Genomic DNA, 20,405 nt, shown 5'->3' on the forward strand with positions numbered 1-20,405 from the left:
GCAAACAAAGCTGCTGTGCACTGGGGTGAGCTCCTCAGACTGGAGCCACACCCTTGCCTTCTCTCTGTTCTGCTGCCTACGAAGAAACAGCTAGAGCTCTTTCAGCCTTTTTGGACTATTTCCATCTGAGGATGCAGGCCAGCCTTGGTAGAGGGAAAGAGAGGAGGCTGGAGTACTGCTGTAACCACCCTGAGCTGTCTGTCTGTGAACCTCCCTCATGTGAGAGCGCAAATAAGCCACAGTAGTCAGGCCTTCAGTCACGGGTACCCGTATTTGCTTGGATTTTCTTCTGGCTGTTTCATTGAGTATTCTTAAAATATAACCAAGATTAATGCTGTGTCTAAAATAATGATGTTATGGGACTGGAGAGATGACTCAGACATTAAAAGCACTGGCTGCCCTTTCAAAGGACTCATGTTAGGTTCCCAGCATACACGGCAGCTCACAAATCATCTGTAACTGCAGTTCCAGGAGATCAGATGCCCTCCATAGGCCCTGCATGCAGATGGTATACAGATAGATATCCATGCGGGCAAAAGACCTACACACACCAAATTCAACTAGCAAAAATGTTAATGAAATGATTTTTAATGATATTCTGCTAAATCATAGCAGAATACCCCAATTATCATCAGAGGGGCTTCATCAAGAGCATAAGAGCAGAGGCAAAGACCTACAGTTAAACATTAGGCAGAGCTTGGGGAGCCTTGTGGAAGAGGGTGAGGAAGAATTATAGGGGAAAGAGGGACTGGGGATAGCAAGCAAACACAGTCCACAGAATCAACTAAGTAGGGTTCATAGAGGCTCACAGAAACTGGAAATAATCCCGGAGCCTGCAATAGTCTGGGCTAGGTCCTGTGAACATATGTTATGGTTGTGTAGCTTGGTGTTCTCGAGGGACTCCTAACACTGGGAGTGGGGCTGTCTCTGAGTCTTTGCCTGCTCTTGAGACCCTTTTCCTCCTACTGGGTTGTCTTGGCCAGCCTCGGTATGAGGGTTTGTGCCTCGTCTTATAACTTGTTATGCCGTGTTTGATTGATGTCCCTGGGAGGGCTGCTCTTTTCTGAAGGAAAGCAGAGGAGGAGTGGTTCTGGAGGAGAGCAGACATGCGGAGGAAACTTGGAGGAGTGGAGAGAGGAAAAACTGGGGTTGGGATGTAATGTATGAGAGAAGATTAAAAAATAGACAACCAAAAAAAAAAAAAAAAAAAAAAGAAAAGAAAAGAAAAAAGAAAATCCTAATGTTTTGGTAGACATGTATTCAATCTGATGTGTTAGACCCATGTATAACATTTTGACACCAAATTATAAGAAAGGGCCCAATTATAATGTTCTATTCTGCTTAGACTTTAAACAACAACAATGCAGTTCTTGAGACAGCATGAGATCCATTTCCTTAGCCTTTTTCATGGCCTTTTCTTTGAAAAGAAAACTGGAGACGCTATTACAAATGTGAGACTGTACATCTAGTTGAGATTTTTTTTTTTCTGAAAGCAATTGTCTGTATATTTAAATGTATGTAATAAAGAAAAGAATTTCACTTAGTTTCACTAAGGTCAGAATTTCATTTTAATACTCTTGGTTTTAAAATGTAAGTCTATAAATGCTTTTTTCTAGAATTTAATAATATATCTGTAAACATTAGTCTAGTTGGAAAATATTACTCTAATTAAATGTAACTTTCTTTACTAATAGTTATGTAAGACTATAATCCCTCAGTGATCATCAAGACAATCTCATGAAGAAATTGAAGCTCAGAGTGCTTAATTCATTTGTTCAAGGTCACCCCAGGATAACAAGAAAAGATAGCTGTGGACTCCAAAGTCTAAACGCTTGTCTACTCATACTAGGCTCTGGCCTGCACCTGCAGGAGGCAGAAGGTGAAGAAGATAGTTTCCCACAGGTAATGCTGAGGTCAGTGGGTACCTACCAGTGCCACAAAGGTCCACTATGTTAATGCGAGTGGGTGCAGAAGTGCCTTTCGAGTTGGCTGCAGACACAGATGCAGTCCAAGCCCCAGTTTTGGGAATGACCCCAGTCCAGAAGGTATGTCTTGTAGTATTCTGCAGTGTTGCTTTCTTTGTCATCTCCTGTAAGGTCACCTGATAGTGAAGGATCTTCCCCCTTGCCTCTGATGGATTCAGACTCTGCAACAAAACACATGCACATATCCTTCCTCTCAGACAGGAGCAGATTGCTCTCTGTGGCTGGACTGCCTGGCCCTGCTGCAGGTGACTCTCCTGCGTGAACTTCTTATTTATATCTTCTCATCTCCACCGCACACTTTTATTCAGTGATTCACATCCTCATACCTTCTGTTTAGTAAATAGTGAACATTTAAAAAAGATAACTCAGCCGGGCGGTGGTGGCGCACGCCTTTAATCCCAGCACTTGGGAGGCAGAGGCAGGCGGATTTCTGAGTTCGAGGCCAGCCTGGTCTACAGAGTGAGTTCCAGGACAGCCAGGGCTACACAGAGAAACCCTGTCTCGAAAAACAAACAAACAAACAAACAAACAAACAAACAACAAAAAAACCAACCCCTGATACTTAGGAACTTGAATTAGCCATCTGTGCTGGGAACCTAGTTCCAAACTGCAAAATTTTGATTGAGATCATTTGGGAACAAACCCACAAAGTAAGCAGAAACCACCTGATATTTTTTCTCCGGTCTGTTTCGTGTTTTGTCCAATGGCCATGGCAAATGGAAATACAGACTGTGAAGAGTTGTCAGGTCTAAACCTGACAGTGCCCATTGCTGCCTACTGCAGGACGAAGGCAGGGCTCACAGATTTAAGTGGCATACTTTTCTGGGCTCAGCTATCCATTCACAGCAGGAGACTGTTTACTGGAAGACATACCCAAGGACCAGCCAATGCCCTTGCTCTGGTTTCTCACTTCCCAGGAGGCTGAATAATTTGGTTTCCTATGCAGTTTCTCTGCCAGAAGAGTTTGGGCTGACATGAACATCTGGCACGCTTCAATTCTTTCACTTTAAGTGAACAAACCAGCTTTCTGATTCTAATTTGGATTCGGAGATATTTAGCCCAGGAGAAAGAATGGTCTGATGTGCTGAGTCAAGACTTCTGACTGGCCCAGTGGCTGCATTCTTACGCTAAGTTAAGGAATGAGCTCTCAGCTTTGTATATTGCTGTTTCTGGGAGCTTAGTTAATGGCAGATGCATGTTTGTTGGGGGGAACTCTTTGGTCCACAAGCCCTAAACTGGATCTTGGTCCAGCTTACTGGGTGAAGACGGTGCTGCAGGGGAACTTCTGGAGACTACTGAGCATCGTCCTAAAGTTATCTTTTCAGGTGTCCATTACAATCGATCTCATTTCCTGTTTGAAGATTATATAAGCAAGGGTTTTTTTTTTTTTTTTTTTTTTTTTTTTTGGATTTATTTTATGTATGTAAGTACACTGTAGCTGTCTTGAGACACACCAGAAGAGGGCATCAGACCCCATTACAGATGGTTGTGAGCCACCATGTGGTTGCTGGGAATTGAACTCAGGACCTCTGGAAGAGCAGTCAGTGCTCTTAACCGCTGAGCCATCTCCCCAGCCCCAGCAAGGGTTTGTTTTTAATTATATTCTCCAGTTTTGTGTGTGTGTGTCTATCTTTTTTTTTTCTTCTCTCTCTCACAGCATCCCACTGTGGAACCCTAGCTGATTTAGAACTCATTACATAAACCAGGTTGACCTCAATTTGTGTTAGCCCCCGTGCCTCTGGGATTATAAGTGTGCCCCACCACACCCTGCCATGCGAATGTTTTTAAAAGTATGATGTTCTAACAAGCACCATATTAATAAACATGGCCTTTATCAAAGGAGAAAAAGATGAAACAAATGCTTGTAAGGAAGCCATCCTTTGGCTGGAATGGGGAGCTTTGTGAACAGTTAACCTGAGGGATGACTTGGTGGGAGAATTTGGACAGTCTTGTTAGATACACTTATCTTTGAACCTATAGGGTTGGCAGGGAAGGATGTTGTGAGAGACAGCTGAAGGGATACCTTTCTGTAACAGACACGCACTTTCATCTGTAGTGTTTATTTTCTCTGTCTGTTGTGATGTGTTGCTCCTCAGGCCTGAGACAGTGAGGTTCAGGCCATCACAATTTACCAATGGAATTCCTTGTCACCTTTCCAGCTGCAAAGCACCATCTTCAGCGGAGAGGTTATGACCCATTCTGACACACAGCGTCAACTAAAAGCATGAGTTTAGCAATTTGAAATGGGTGGGGACAAGATTTTTTTTCCCCAAGAGCCAAAAGGCTCTGAGTCACGGGGAGACAAGAAGTGAACGCTAAAGCCGACCCAATTGCCTCTGTAGATAAACGTATTTGCACTCCAGTGCTACTCATTTGAAACGGTGATAAGGGAGAAAAAGAACATTTTGTTAATCATGAGCTTTACATTTCTTGACATGTTTGGGTCTTCTCATTTCTCATTCTGAGGAGTAAGCTGCCAATTAGCTCAAGCCCTATCCAGGAAGAAGACATATGAGATTATAGAACGCCCCCTGGTGGGCAGTGCCAAGCGGCGTGATCTGGAGTGTACGGCTGTCAATCCTGGTAGGGTTTCTAACACGTGGGTCTCTTCTAGCAGAGTTGAGTGTGGCCCTCAGGCCAGTGTTCGTACAAGGTAAGAACATGTTACAAGACGATGCCACCCTTTTGATTTCCTTCTCCGGTTTTCTCTCTGCGCTGTATGGAAACACTGCTAACGAAGCACTCCCTGGCTAATGCAATAATCACAATAAAGCTTCTCAGCATCAAAAATAACGTGGGGAAGAAAATCTGAGACAGAACAAAATCTGACATATCTCAGAACGTGACATACTTGACTTGAAGTTTTTAAATTAAAAATCTACCAGAGGAAGGCGCCTCTGAATGGATAAGCTATTTATTACTAAGACTTAGACAAAACCCGTTGTATTTACTTTAAAGTAAAGCTTGACTCCTAGATGCAAACAAGGAAAATAAGGAAACTAGGTAGCTATGCGGCACAGTGGACAGAGCGCTGGCTCTAATGTCCGAAGGGAAAAGCATTAGAGTTTGGCTAAAGTCAAAGAAGAGCAGCACTGATCAAGACCCCTCCCAGAGCTCAGGGGTTTGGACACATTCATCACAATTCTTCTCTCCTTTGGTTTCAGCTTTGGATTGTTGCTGATTCTGTGTATGTGTGATGCTGGGGATTGAATACAGGCCTTGTGCATGCTAGTATGGGCGGTTCCCACTGAGCTGTATCCCCAAGCTTAGTAGGAGGGTCCTTTGATTTTCTTACTTCTCTGTGTAACATTTGTTACACAGAGTTCTTTTTTTTTATCACTTTGAGACATAATAGCCCTATTTTCAAGATAATAATAATAATAATAATAATAATAATAATAATAATAATAATAAACAACTTCTGGCTTCTCCTTCAGCTATCTATGAAATGTCTACTAAGTTAGAATTTATACTAAATTAGGGTTATTTACAAAGTACATATAATTTGTACATATAATTTCCTAATTACCTTGTGAATTTCATGATAGCCTCATGTTCTGCACATTAGTATTACTCATAAGGAGGCTAAAACACCTTGCTCAAGAACACACAAGGCACACCACCATTTAGCTGTAACAGAGACACACAGAGAGCCCTGCTTGCTCATTAGGGAAGAGGTTAGAACTCTTGCTAGCCCTGGCATACCCCTCAACTGCCACAAAATGAGTTGAGAACCTGATTGATCAGGTGAGCAGCCAGCACTCTTGTTGACCTGGAACTCCAAACCCTAGCCGTTCAGAGAACCCATCTGCTTATCTGGTCAGTGGCCAATGCCCCTGCTGACCCAAAATTTCACCACTGTCTCAGGCAACCCCTGGAGAGCAAGCATGGCTGCTTTTCAGATAAGAGGCTGACACTCCTGCTGACACTGGTACCTCATCTTCAGCTGCCATAGAGTCAACTTGCTTGTCAGATCAAAGGCTAGCACTCCTAATGACCTTGACACCCTACCACCCTTCTACCACACTACTGCACAGAGATCACATTAGCTCCGTAGGTCCAAGGCTAGCAGCTCAGCTGACTCTGGCACTCTGTCCCTTTGATACTGCAGGATCACACTGAGTGCTGACTCATGAGGTCAGACGCCACACTCCCATTGCTCAGGCATCTCCCTTGCCAGCTGACATAACTTTTCTATTTGTGAGGTTAGAGGTTGTGTGCCCCACTACCATACACCAGTACTGAGTGTTCCCATGAATGAACTTCAGGCATCACATAGTTGACCCAAAAACAGCTAAGCTGCGTTAATGCCAAGGCATAAATACAACTAATCCCTCAACATAGGTGGGCTAGACACTCAAACCAAAAGACAACCCATAAACTAACTCCAGATGTGTAAATCTCAATTCAAAGACAAACAACACAAAAAAATCAAGACAAAATGCTGCCTCCCAGAATTGCCATGCCCAGAGTGATGGTCCCTAGTGAGAGAGACGTAGGCAAAATCCTAGATAAAGTAGTCCACAGAGTTATAAATATGTTCAAAGAATTCAAAGAGGACATAAATAAACTCCAGAATGAATTTGAAGAGGGCAGGAATAAACTCCTAAATGGATTTCAAGAGAATTTGTTTCTACAAACAGTTTGAATAAAAAAGAAGTCAATTCAGGATCTACAAAAATAAGTTCAATGAAGAAATAGAAACACCGGGAAAAAAGACACAGAAATGAATAGAAATGAAAAATTAAATAAGTCAAATAATAAAAAATATCTCAGTGGAAAACCTCACCCAAGGAATGGACCATGTGGAGGACAATATATATATATATATATCAGGGCTTGAAATAAGCTATAAGACTATACCATTCAATTAAAGAAATTGATTAAATTTTATTTATAAAATTTATTTATTATGAGTGCTTCTTTATATGCAAGTTTGTATACTATGCATATTATACGCATATCTAGTGCCCAGGGAGGTCAGATCGGGTATGGATCTTCTAAAACTGTGTTTGCAGATGGGGGCATCTGTGAACTGAACCCCTGTCCTCTGCAAGAGCAATCAGTATTCTTAAAAGCATTGAGCCATCTCTTCAGCCCAAGTGACAAAATTTTAAAACCACATGATCTTTGTGACATTTTCAAATGGTCAATGTATGTACTTTGGGGATAGAAGAAAGAGAAGAAAGCCACGTCAAAGGCATAGCAAATCCAGAAACATTAAAAGCCAGAAGCACAAGCCAGACAATCCCTTCACTTGGAGGCAGAGGTAGGCAGATCTCTGAGTTTGTGGCCAACTTAATCTACAGATCGAGTTCTAGGACAGCCAGTTCTAGGACTCTAGAGAAACCCTGTTTCAAAAAACAAAGCAACAAAAAGCCCTTAACACTTGTGAAAATATATTAAAGCTTTGAAAGTTCACAGATACCAACCCAAGACTCCCTATACCTGATAAAACTGTCATAATTGAAGGAAAAAGAAAACTTCTTATAAAAAGCAAGCTAAAGGAATTTTTGGGCATTAAGCCAGATCAATAGAGGATATTAGAAGGAAGATTATGGACAGAAGAGGAATATATTCAGAAGGCTCCAGTAGGTGGGATAAATGATGCTAACAGTTGTTCTTTACATAGGACTAAGAACACTGAGCACTGCACAACCACCAAATGACAAGAATTAATTTACAGATTTCAGTACCAACGCTGAATTTTAATGCTCTCAATCTCTCAATCAACTGACACAGACTAGAAGATTGGGTTAGAAAACAGGAGCACTCTTACCAAGGCAGAGCCTCGAGGTTTTTCTGGATCAAGCTGCTGCTACTGATTTGTGTTTGGTGTTTGCTGACTGGACTGGGCTGCCATTACTGTTTCATGCGTGGAATTGCTCTAGAGAACTAATTCTAAACAGGTCCACATCCTCTGTCATTGGGTTATAAGGGAGGTTGAAGCATTTAAGAACCTGTATTGAAGTAAGTTTTGAAAACTCTAAGCCTAGAGAGAAACACTAACAGAAGAAAATAAAAGGAGCACAAATAAGAAAGAAAGAAATCAAAGTATATCTATTTATAGATTGTATGTATAAGAGATCCTAAAGATTTTATCAGAAAACATTTAGAACTGAAATTGTCTGGATATAAAAGCAACATACAAAAGTCATTAGCTTTCCTATGTATCAATGATGAGCAAACTGAAAAAAAAAAAAAAAAAAAAAAAACCAAGGGGAATAATCTCGCAAAAATAAAGGAATAAACTAAGGATGTGAAAATTTTAATTTTAAAATTACATTCTATTTATTTATTGTGTCTATGTGTATGCATAAGCCTGTGTAGTATAGGTGAGCATACTACAGTTTATGTGTGGTGGCCAGTACCCATCTTGTGGGAGGGAGTCAGTTCTTTCCTCCAACATGTGGTCCCAGGGATCTAACTAAATCCATTAGGCCTGACATTAGGCACCTTCACCCACCAATTTCTCTCACTCTCTCTATAATGAAAACTTTAAAACACTTAAGAAAGAAATTGAAAAGGACACTAGATTTTCCATGCTCATGAATTAGACAAGATAATATTGTAAAATGGAATTTACCAAAAGCAACCTAAAGATTCAATGTAATCCCAACAAAAATTCCAGTCACATTCTTCACAGAAATAGAAAAAAAAATAACCTTGGAATTCATATCAAAGTACAAAAAGGGACCTTAGATAGCTAAGAGAATCCTGAGCAAAATAAATCCTGCTCAAGGCATCACCAAATCTAATTCCAAGGTATTTTATGAAGCCACAGTAATAAAAACAGCATGGTATTGTCACAAAAACAGACATGTAAATAAACAGAATAGAATAGAGGACCCAGAGGCCTGACAAAATGACTCAGCACATACTAGTTTAGTGGAGGACCCAAGTTCTGTTTCCAGCATGTATATGGGTGTTTCACAACCACCTGTAACTCCAGCTCTAGGGGATGTGTCTTAGTTAGGGTTTCTATTTTTGTGAAGAGATGCCATGACTACAGCAACTCTTATAAAGCAAATCATTTAATTGGGGCTAGTTTACAGTTCAGAGGTTTAGTCCATTCTTATTTTTGTGGGAAGTATGGTAGGATGCAGGCAGACATGGTGTTGGAGAAGGAGCCAGGAAGCCTAAAATGCCATATTGGGCCTGGCTTGAGTATCTTAAACCTCATTCTTAAACCCATTCTTAGTGATACACATCCTGCAATAAAGCCATATCTATTCCAACAAGAGCACACCTCCTAATAGTGCCACTCTCAATGGGCCTATAGGGGCATTTTCCTTCAAGACACCACAGGATCTGAAGCTCTCTTCTAGCCTCTCTGAGCAATACAGTCTGTACACACACACACACACACACACACACACACAAACACTTAAAATATAATTAAAAACAAAACTAAAAAATAATTTGTAAAAGAAAAAGAATAGAGGACCCAGATACAAGTCCATGTAACTATAATCACCGAAATTTTAACCAATCCACCAAAAATACATACATATTGAAAAAAAAGACAGCTTCTTCAACAAATGGTATAGGTAAATGGGATATCTATAAAAAAAAAAAAAAAAACCTAAATTATTGTCTCACCTTATACAAAAATTAACACGAAGTGGATCAAGGATGTCAAGACCCAAATCTCTGAAAATTTTTTCCATAGGAGAAAATAGGATTTTATGAGTAAGACTCCAATTGTGTAGGAGATATGGTAAATGACAAATTACTAGGTTTTCGTGAAATTAAAAAGATTTGTGCAACTGTCAAGTAACTGAATACGTATATGTAGCCCATATAATGTGAGAAAACATTTGCTAGCCATAGGTCAGATAAGAGATTTTATATCTAGAATCTACAAAGAACTCAAGAAACTCAACATTGCCTATTATATGATGTCAAACATCTTTGATCCCAGCACTCTGGAGGGAGAGGCAGGCAAAGCTCTATGTGTTTGAGGCCAGCTGGTCTACATTAAGAGTTACAGGTTAGCCAAGGCTACATAGAGAGACCCCACCTAAAAAAACAAACAAACAAACGAATACAGAGGGACAGGGAAGAGAAGGGAGTTTGTGTAGGTTAACTAAAACTAAGGATATATGAAAAACTCCCATGAAAGCCCACTACTTTGTAGGCTAATTAAAAAATATAACATTTTTGAAAAAGGAGCTTGAACACAGGTGCCCTGCCTGGGTGGCAATGTTTCCATAGAAGATATTTATTAAATAAAAATCTCAGGGCCATGTGCAGGATATTTCTCCATGAGTTACTGGATGGGAGTTCTCCCAAATTACTCTACCAAAATAACACAACCTATTGACATTGTTCTTGGTTGCCCACCAGAATTAAGTGGTAAGAAATAAAAACACTTTGCTTATAGGACATAGAGAAATCAAACTGGAACTGACTTGAAAACTTGCTATCTGCTGACCAATGTTCATAGTGTTGGAAGGTGCTATGCACACAGCTGTGGAGAAAAGCCATTTATGGTGTTTCCCAGCAGTGATCCCTGTGTGCTACAAGACCAGTTGGGATGACATGTCCACTGGTGAAACAGTGATTTGAAGGTTATGGGACAAGTAGCCATTTGGGGATGAGATTTGAGACACTGGTATTGTAAACCTGGACAGAAGCCCATGGTTGAGGCAGCCAAAGGTCCTACTACTGTTATCTTGCTCAATGGACATGCTGTTAAACTGGCTTCTAAATATTTAAATAGAGAGTAGTACTGACTCAAACTTGTCTAGAGAAGTATTTCTCGGCAGCGATAAGCAGCTAACGTACTGAAAACAAGTTACTATTGAGTACTCATCTCTAACTTGGACGTCTGTATCAGTTGCATGTCCAAGACTCAGAAAACTGCAGAAGAAGATGTAGGAAGAATATAACATCCAGTGGATGGGGATGAATACTGTGAAACTCTGTCTTCTGACTACAATATGGCCATTGCACTCATGAACTCATTGTAGTGACCTGTGCAAGACATGTATAAGATCAACATCAAGCCAACAATATCAGTCAATAGTGGATTTATTGGATTACAAAAAAAAAAAAAAAAGAAAGAAAGAAAAAAGAAAAAAAAGAAAGAAAAGGAGAGGACATGAAGTGGGGACAGAGATGTGATGGGTTCCTGGCGGAAGTGGGAAACCGGACTTGAGGACTGATAAGATCATGATACACTGTTTACAGTAGTAAAAAAATTTCAAAGAATAAATAAAAGATATTCTATTAAAAAGAAATTGGTGAGATTAACCTTAATACAGTAAGTTCTTAGCTTAATATGGCCAAATATTACAATATCCAATAAATTCTAATGTTGAGATATTAAAAAATGAATCAATAGAATTGGTTATTTGAAAAGATAAATGATAACAAAAATTAGTCAAATTAATCAAAAGAAAGAAAAATTTCAAATAATAGGATTAGAGAAGAAAAGAAGGCATTTCAAGAAATACCAATGAAATACAGAAAATCATAAGGATATATCTTTAAAAGCTACATCTCACCAGATTGGGAAAAAAGGGAAAATAGATAACTTTCTAGATGTCTATGAATTACAAAACTTAAACCAAGATAAGAGATCTAATTTAAACAGACCTATAACAAGCAATGAAAATAGAGCCATAATAACAACAACAAAAGCCCAGTCCATATGCACTCATTGTAGAATCCTACAGGCCTTTAAAGAAGAACTACAACCAATATTTTAAAAATTATTATGTAAAATGGAAGAAAAAGAGGGATTCTAAACTCTTTACAAAGTCAGTTTACTTTAATACTAAAAGCAGATAAAGACGAAGCAACAAAAGAAAAGTATGTAACCACTGTACAGCAATCTCTCTGATGAACATAAATGTAAAAATTCTCAACAAAATATTTATAAACAGAACACAACAAAAATGTCATTAGTCATGGTCAAGTCGGCTTTATACTAGTGGTGCAATGATTGTCTAATACATGCAAAGGAAAGAAATTACATGATCACTATAGACGCAGAAAAAGCATTTAAAGCTCCCGAGAATATTGAGAAAGAGAAAAAGTAAATCTCAACATGATAAAGGTTGCATATGCAAGGCAATAAGATCATGAGCAAGGGTATCTTCAAGTCATAGCTGGAGTAATAGACAAGAGAAAGAAATGAAAGTAAATACAAATAGGAAAGGAAGAATTAAAAGTTCTGTATTTCAGATAATACAGTTCAGTACATAAGATAAAGACTACAAGAAAAACTCCTGAAGCTGATAAACATTTTCAATAAAGTGGCTGGATACAAAATAAACATATAAAAAAACTATGGTGCTTTGAATAGGTTTGGCCCCCATACACTCAAATGTTTGAAGGCTTGGCCCATGGGGTGTGCCACTATTAGGAGGTATGGCCTTGTGGAGGAAGTGTTTCAGTGTGGGGGTGGGCTTTGAGGTCTCCTAGTGCTCAAGCTCCTCCCAGTCTGGAAGAGTTTCCTCCTGGCTGCCTGAGGAAGACTGTCTCCTTGCTGCCTGCAGATCAAGATGTAGAACTCTCAGCATCTCCAGCACCATGTATGCCTGCACATTGCCATCCTTCCTGCCATGATAATGGACTGAATGTATGAAACTGTAAGCCAGCCCCAATAAAATGTTTCCCTTTATAAGAGTTGTCTTGGTCATGGTATTTCTTCACAGAAATAAAACCCTATCTAAGGCATCTTCTATATACTACTGGGAATCACGGTGAGAAAAAAAAAAAAAAAAAACAGGAAAATAATCCGCTCATAATAGCTTCAGAAACAAAATAAATAAAAGCCCCCAAACTCATCTTGGAATAAATTCAAGGAAGAAAAAAATAGACCTTTACAATGAAAACTTTAAAACATTAAAGAAAGAAATTGAAGAATACACTAGAAGATGGAAAGACCTTCTGTGATGGTTTGTATATGCTTGGCCCAGGAAGTGGAGCTATTAGGAGGTATAGTCTTGTTGAAGTAGGTGTATCATTGATTATAAAACTATAGTAGCTGTGGTTATCTGAACACATGTGTGTAAGATTAAGCCCATCAGCATTCCATAAAGGATAGGGGAGACTCCTTGAGTCTTACCCCTCCTTGAGGAGCTTTTGATCTTGAGTGGGTTGCTATGGCAGGGGAATCACTTTTCTCAGTGGTGTAGCCACTGTAAATTGCACAATCTCCAGTAAATACCACTCTACCCATGCTCATGTATACAAGCTCAATTGAACCCAGTGAGTCACAAACACATGAAAAAAGACATGAAAATGGGAGCAGAGCTAGTGAAAAAAGAAACAAGTAGTTTAGTGTGTGTGTGTGTGTGTGTAAGGCAAGAGGTAGGCAACAGAGGATAATGGGTGTGAATCTTGGCAAAGTACATTGTGTGCATATATGACATTAAATAAATATATTATATATGTATGAAATGGTCAAAATAAACTAAAAATTATAACACACATATGTTGAGAACCTCACTACCCCACGCTTGGGGGCCAAAATGTCAGGGACCGCTTTATCAGTGTTGGAACCCAAACTGCCAAAAACCTTGGGGGCTAAGTTGTTAGAACCTGCACTTCCCCAAGCTTCTCTGGTCCACAGGTTGGGGTTCAGCAAGAGAGAGTGAGGACAGACTGGAAGAATGGAGACCAGACAGAGTGTGATTCAGTCCCATTTATTCTTCAGTCTCTCTTCTTCTCTCCAAGTCCCTAGTTCCTAGTACCAAGTCTCAAGTCCTAATCCTAGTTCTAAGTTGCTAGTCTCTTTCCCAGTTCCAAGTTACCTGCCTCAAGTCTCAAGTCTCAAGTAGTCTTCCAAGTACAAGTGTCTAATCATTTCTTCTGTCTGCCTCTCGCCTTTTATATGTCTCACTTCTAAGCCACGCCTTTAAGTCTTATCTATAAATTACACCTTTAAGCCACACCTTTAAGTCTCACACCTTTAAGTCTCACACACCCAGGGGAAGATCCTAGGTATCTAAAACAAGATGTTATCAGAGTGTGCTCAGCTGCTGTAGGCTGTTGTAAACAAGTCTCTTGTCAGGGTATATGGCTCAAGATGGCTGCAAGGATGATAGCTGCCTTCTGTTGGCTCCCCCCCCCACACATTATTTACACATACATATACCACAGATATATACACATAGACATACACCCACAAGTGTGCATGTGCGCACACACACACACACACACACACACACACCACATGACAGAGAAACACAGAAGTTGAACCAGGTAGCACAGCTTTCTTTACACTAGAAGACAGACACTCAGCTTGACCAGCTAGTACTTATATCAGCTGTACCCAGGGTGCTCTGCTTGTGAGCTGATTGACTCAAGAATGAAATCTCATGGTTGTTGCCCTGGTGTCATGATTTCTATCTCGCTTTGCAGCTAGAAATGCTGTAAAGTATGGGAGCCTTTTATGAAAGAAAACGATTTCCTCTTCTGCTTTTTAGTTTGGTAACTCTCTGCCCTCAATGGCATCAATTTTGTCTTTGGCCACTTTCTGCTCCCTAACCTTTAGCTGGAATAATGTGTAATTAGCAATTGGGGAAGAGCAGCCTTTTCTTTCCAAGATAAATGTCTTTGGAAATGTTGGTAAGTGAGAGGGCAAGCACTGGAAAGGAACAAGGAGAGCTTGGAATCCTGCAGTAAAATCAACATTTCCCTGAGGCTCTTGCTGTTGATTTTTTTTTGTTTGTTTGTTGTCATTGTTGTTTTGAGAAGGTCTGTCATCTCAGCATTTCAAAACCTTTGGCAAGCGGATTGCTTCAAGTTCTAAGCAACCCCCGGACTCTAAAGTGTATTCAAGGTCAACTTGAAGCCCTGTCTTAAACAAACAAACAAACAAACAAATGAACAAACAAACAAGCAAACAACACAATGCCCTGAAATTAAAACTCAAATCCAAATAAGTAAGTATGGCTAGAAGCCCATTTTAAAGCACATGCCTGGCTCCTATTAGTGGCTTGTCCTCCATTTATACAGAACAGTGGTTCACTAAGGTACTGCTTACATGACAGTGGTTCACTAAGGTAATACTTTTCATAATGAAGTTTCAGTTCAAGGTCTCCCAAAAAATGACTTCTCACCCTGTTCTCAGGAACTCATGCTTCTGGGTCTAGCTCTAGCCTCAATGGCTGTAGCATCCCTCCATGGCTTCTTAGTATTTATTCCTGATCTATTGGGTGATTGACCAGAATCTCTTGGTTAACTCTTGAACTCTTCCTTGTCACCCTGTGTCTATGTCTGCTCCCCTGCTGGCCTGTGAACTTCAGGACTCAAGGCCTGGGTAGGGCTTCCACATCCTACTAGGTAGCGAGGGTATTGCTCTGAAAAGCTGTGCTTACTTGTTTGAATGGCACAATGAATGAGTTCATGAGTGAGCAGAGATTCATTTGGATACAGATATCATTCTTCCACATCAGTGAGCCTCAAACATGATTTTTTGGTCAAGTCTGAAGAAATCAAGAGGCAAGTATAAAGGACAATGTGATTTTAACACATTGTTATATTTCTTTCAGTCCTCATATAAACCCACACATTGAAGGTAGCGTTCCTTTAAAGGATTCATGGTGTATTATCCTGGGAGAAAAGCACACAGGGAGTCATAGTGAGCAGGTATGCAAGTAGAGCAAATGGCATGAAGCCTTGTGCAGTAGGCAGGGGCTGGCAGGATGTCCCTAGTGAACGGGCCATGCTGCAGAGCCTGCCACAGATCTTGCAGCTTTTCTTTTGCGCTGCATTTCTTAAATTTCTTAGATTATATCAAACGCTTTGGCTTCACGATAGATAACACTTTTAAAAATAGCTATGGCTAAAAACTTACAGGATACTGGGCCAGTGAGATGGTGTTATCAGGAAAAGGCACTAGTCCCAAGGCTGAGGACCTGAGTTTTGAACCCTGTGACCCATATGGTGGAAGAGGAGAGCTGATTCTATCAAGTCTTCTGACTTCTATGGACACATCTGTGCATGTGCACACATGTGATAATAATAAATTTTAAATATTACAAGGTGCAAGATATTTTTTTTTTAAAGAAATGGAGGCTTCAGGAGAAACTGAGACATGAGAAAGTGATGAAGTGTGGAAACTTAATGAAGAAGTGAAGTCTTTGCCATCTGAGTGCCCACATAGGCATACAACCACACACCCACACAGGCACACACCCACACAGGCACACACCCACACAGGCACACACCCACACAGGCACACACCCACACAGGCACACACCCACACAGGCACACACCCATACAGGCACACACCCACACATGCACACACCCACACAGGCACACACCCACACAGGCACACACCCACACAGGCACACACCCACACAGGCACACACCCACACATGCACACATCCACACAGGCACACATCCACGCACCTACACAGACACACATGCACACATCCTCACTCACCCACTCACCCACCCATCCACACACTTTAGACCATCCTCTGCACATATATATAAACCCTCTCATATCCTCACTCATATATATATATATATATATATATATATATATATATATATCATTCCTACCTACATGCTCACAGGATTGCTACCTTACATATACAAACTTCTATGTTTACCGTCATCTCTTATATATGTACAAACACACTCACACATGCATGACACAATATCATAACACACCCACCCACAGGATATGCATATGACTACACTTACACCTGCACCTGCATACTCAGTGGGGGCTGCACCCACTCAGCACCTACTTATTTCTCTAAGGTAAACACCCTGTGAAAGTGTAAGAACAATTTCACATTTCCTTTCATCCAATGATAACAATTCTGTCACTATCTTCACAGGCTAGTGTAGATCTACTTTGAACTTCCTTGGTGGCCCTCTTTGCAGTTATGGTGTGTATCTGTGTTGTTAAAGAAGAAAACTCATATGCATGTCCTCTGGGCCTCTCCCCAGCGTTACCATCTGGTATCATCTGGGCATCAGTGAGCAGCACCCAGACTAGAGTTTTTATTCACAAGTTATGACTCTGCATAGCTTACTTTGAGCACTGTTCTTTTTTTTTTTTTTTTTTTTTTTGCTTTTTTAACATTTATTTTTTTTTAAATTGGATATTTTACTTATATTTCAGATGCCACCCCCTTTCCCCATTTCCCCTCCCTAGAAAACCCCTATCCCATGCCCCCTTCTCCTTTTTGCTTTTATACTATTTTTTTATGTTAACCAAAGATTTTATAAGTTTGGTAATGCTCAGTATCAATCAGAAGTGTAACCTAATACCCAACCCAGATATATCAACTATCTTTGACTGGCGGAGACATGTGAACATCCGCCTCCAGAGCACTGTTCTTGAAAGCAGCTTCATTTTGAACTGCATCAATAGTTTTGAAGTGAAGGGCTTGGTCATGATGCAACAAGTTATTTTTTAATAGATTCTCTTGTACTAGACACTGTGTGTGTGTTTGTGTGTGTGTGTGTGTGTGTGTGTGTGTGTGTGTGGTGGGGAGAGCTGGGAAGGAGTTTGGGAAATCAAGTATAGAACACCTTGCCTGGAAACCTTGTCCTGTGGGTAAGCAGGTCAAAGCTGAGTTCAAACTGTGTTCTGACCCAACAAAGATGACTCATCAAGCAGCAGATAAAGGTTTAGAGAGGCTCTCATGTCCTCATCTCTAGTGTCTGGATGACCCTAGGGATGCACTGCCTTCCCTAGACACTTGGATTTTCATCTGGTAGCTGAATACCTAGTGCCTAACTCACGGGGCTTGTGGGAGATAAATGAGGCGGTACTGGTGGCTTTCAGCTCAGGTGCATCTTTGACTCTTCATAAGAAAGGCAGCATCCTGTGTTCCGTTGTTCCTGTTTTACTGCTGAGGAGCGCTTGCTTTCCATACCACATTAGGTTATTTTCAATGTAAAACCTTTGCTCTTTCAATAGCTGTGGGAAAAATTCCTGAACATCCACACCCACAACTTTCTCATCTTTTGTTCCGCAAGGATGACTCAACAGGACAGAAAGTCTCTGCTGAGCACAGTTTTGAAAGAGTGGTAGCTAAAGGGGAAGGTATAATTTAGAGGCGGAAATGCTGGGCACAAAAGAGGGGTGAGGGCTGAGGACATTAGAGCAGGTATCATGGAATTGTCTGAGCTCCCGTGTACCCAGCATGCAATTTCAAAATCACAGTAGAAGCCTAAGGACATGCGCTCAGACTCTATTAAGTTAATAGTCTCTTTGAATTTCGTATTGAAAGCTTACCTTCCAGAAAAGAGAGATCTGCTGTCTGTCATAGTCGATGTCTTGTTTCATGTACCAGATGTCTAATGTCCCAACAGGCTCTGACAAGAGTAAGGGGTGAAAAGCACATTGTCACATAAATATGTACACAATAGAAAACCTTTAAAAGTCAACAAAAATTTCTAGAAATTATTATAGACTAATTTCAATTTCAGTGTAATTTAGCATTTCCTGTTTTCTTTTACTTTTTGGCAGAAAAGTAAAAAAAAAAAAAGATGGATACTTTGAAAAGGAAAAAAATTAAAAATATTGAGAAGGAAATTTATTTCCTAACTTACCTTTAAAATATATTAACCCATGTTTCATTGTACATAGGTACTTAAGTTAAAAAAAAATCAAGGTATATGGTGATCTTTCTCTCTTGGGGTGGGGGGAGATGTGGGAAAATAAAGACATAAATAAAATCAAGGCAACATAAGAACATAAAATACAAATAAAAATGGCAAGACTTATCTTCACCCCAGTCCTAAACTTAGATTGAAGAGTGGTTTTTTGGTGTGATATACTTGGAGGGAAGGCACGTCTTATTTACCTTAAAAGTCACAGTACCTAGGACAGTATCTAAGATATAATAAACATTGCTCAGTAATGAATGAACAAACCAGGCAATGCTATGTATTTGATGTCAAAACACAAGCTGAACTTGTTATAAGACAATGGCTGGATATAGTATTAATGAATTTGAGAAAGGCAAACACACTTTAAAAAGTGATAAGACTATCAACCTTGTGCTGTGTGTGTTTATGAGCACGCGCACACACGTGTGCACATTTGTTCTCTTTTACTTGATAGATTTGTTGTTAGCCGGAAGTGCAATCAATACAACCACCGAACTTAGCTGCGGTTGCTCCAACCCAACTTCCTTCACAGTGAAACTCTCAGTGTGTTTGAGGTGAGGCTAAACTGGTGTTCCTTCTGGAATAAATTTCCTCTCAATCAGAACAAAATTTATAAACTATTAACACCTACTACCTATCTGGATAACAAAAGCTAAAACAGCCGAGGAGAGAATAGCAGTGGAACAAGGAAGGCATGCCGGGGCAGCCCTGTCTGTCTAAAGGGTCTGTGGGCTCTTCTCAGCACCAACTTTCATTCTTCTCATGTCATGCTGGGACTACATTTAGTGCAAGGATTACCAAGGAGCTAGGCTATGTACCACAAAATGCTGCTGCACTATCTTTAACAGATACGCTCTTTAGTGGATTTCCTCTTCTGTCAAATGAAGCTGGTAACTCTGTCATGGCAGCTGTCTTGAGAATTGAGCATAATGCAGCCGTAAGGTAAATTGTCAGGAAACTTAGCTGTTGTCTAATACAGACACTTCTCAAACTATTCCATAAAACAGAAACAGAGAGAATGTGACCCAATACATTCTATGAAGCCATTTTTCTCATTTGAAAACTGAGTTGCTGAGAATTAATAGTTATGGAAGTCAGGCTCTGAGCATAAGTCTGTTTAATTCCATAGCCCAGTCTGGGATGGTTTGCACTGTGCAATAACTTGGCTCTAAAAACACTTGTGATTTCTCTATAAGACCTGCATTCCCTACCAGGTGGGCCTCTGAACCTCTTCTGTGACTGTTCTCTCCCTTTGTAACCCTCCCACCCCCACTTCTCTCCCTCCCCCCTTTCTTCTTTCCTCTCTCCCACATCTTTCCCTTACCCTCTCTTCCTCTCTCTCCCCCCCCCCCCCGTAACCATCTACTTGTTTTTTTTTTTTTTTTTTTTTTTTTTTTTTCCTAAAGCCTTTTTTCCTCCTTCTTTCCCCACTAGGAGTAACATAGTTCTGGCAGTGAGGACTACAAGATGAGAAATGCTTTCATAAAAGACTCTGAAACGCCCTTAGTTCTTCAGGACATGAAAGGAAAACACAAGATCTGATAGTCCAGGTGCAAAGAATTAAACAGCACAGGCAACTGACACTAACCAGTTTGTTCAAAGCACAAGGTAAAGTTTGGCCACTACCATGCACATGTTTTCATTGAGCCCTTTTCTGATATGGATGTCTCACGTGGTAACACCTGCTGCACACTTGTGGATGAGGAAGTTTGGCAAAACCAGAAGAACAAGACTCAAAGCTGATAAAACTGGCAGAGCTGAGAAATGAGGCCACTCTTGCTATGACCAAAGAGCCTGTTTTTCCCATTGCAGTTTGCTATA

The 20,405-nt window shown here is 40.3% G+C and overlaps 1 protein-coding gene across 8 annotated transcripts in view; it reads right to left on the reverse strand.

The window, feature by feature from the left end:
- Positions 1–20,405, reverse strand: part of Il12rb2 (interleukin 12 receptor subunit beta 2) — an 82,208-nt gene that overhangs the window by 26,320 nt on the left and 35,483 nt on the right. For all 8 annotated transcript variants that reach the window (XM_076939888.1, XM_076939886.1, XM_076939885.1 and 5 more), the window contains 2 exons: positions 18,208–18,287; positions 1,930–2,146 (listed from right to left, as the gene is read on the reverse strand). In XM_076939888.1, the coding sequence (XP_076796003.1) occupies positions 1,930–2,146; positions 18,208–18,287 (297 nt within the window). The remainder of the gene's footprint in view (positions 1–1,929; positions 2,147–18,207; positions 18,288–20,405) is intronic.

The sequence above is a fragment of the Arvicanthis niloticus genome, chromosome 9 (assembly GCF_011762505.2).
Source record: "Arvicanthis niloticus isolate mArvNil1 chromosome 9, mArvNil1.pat.X, whole genome shotgun sequence".
In the NCBI taxonomy this organism is placed as follows: domain Eukaryota; kingdom Metazoa; phylum Chordata; class Mammalia; order Rodentia; family Muridae; genus Arvicanthis; species Arvicanthis niloticus.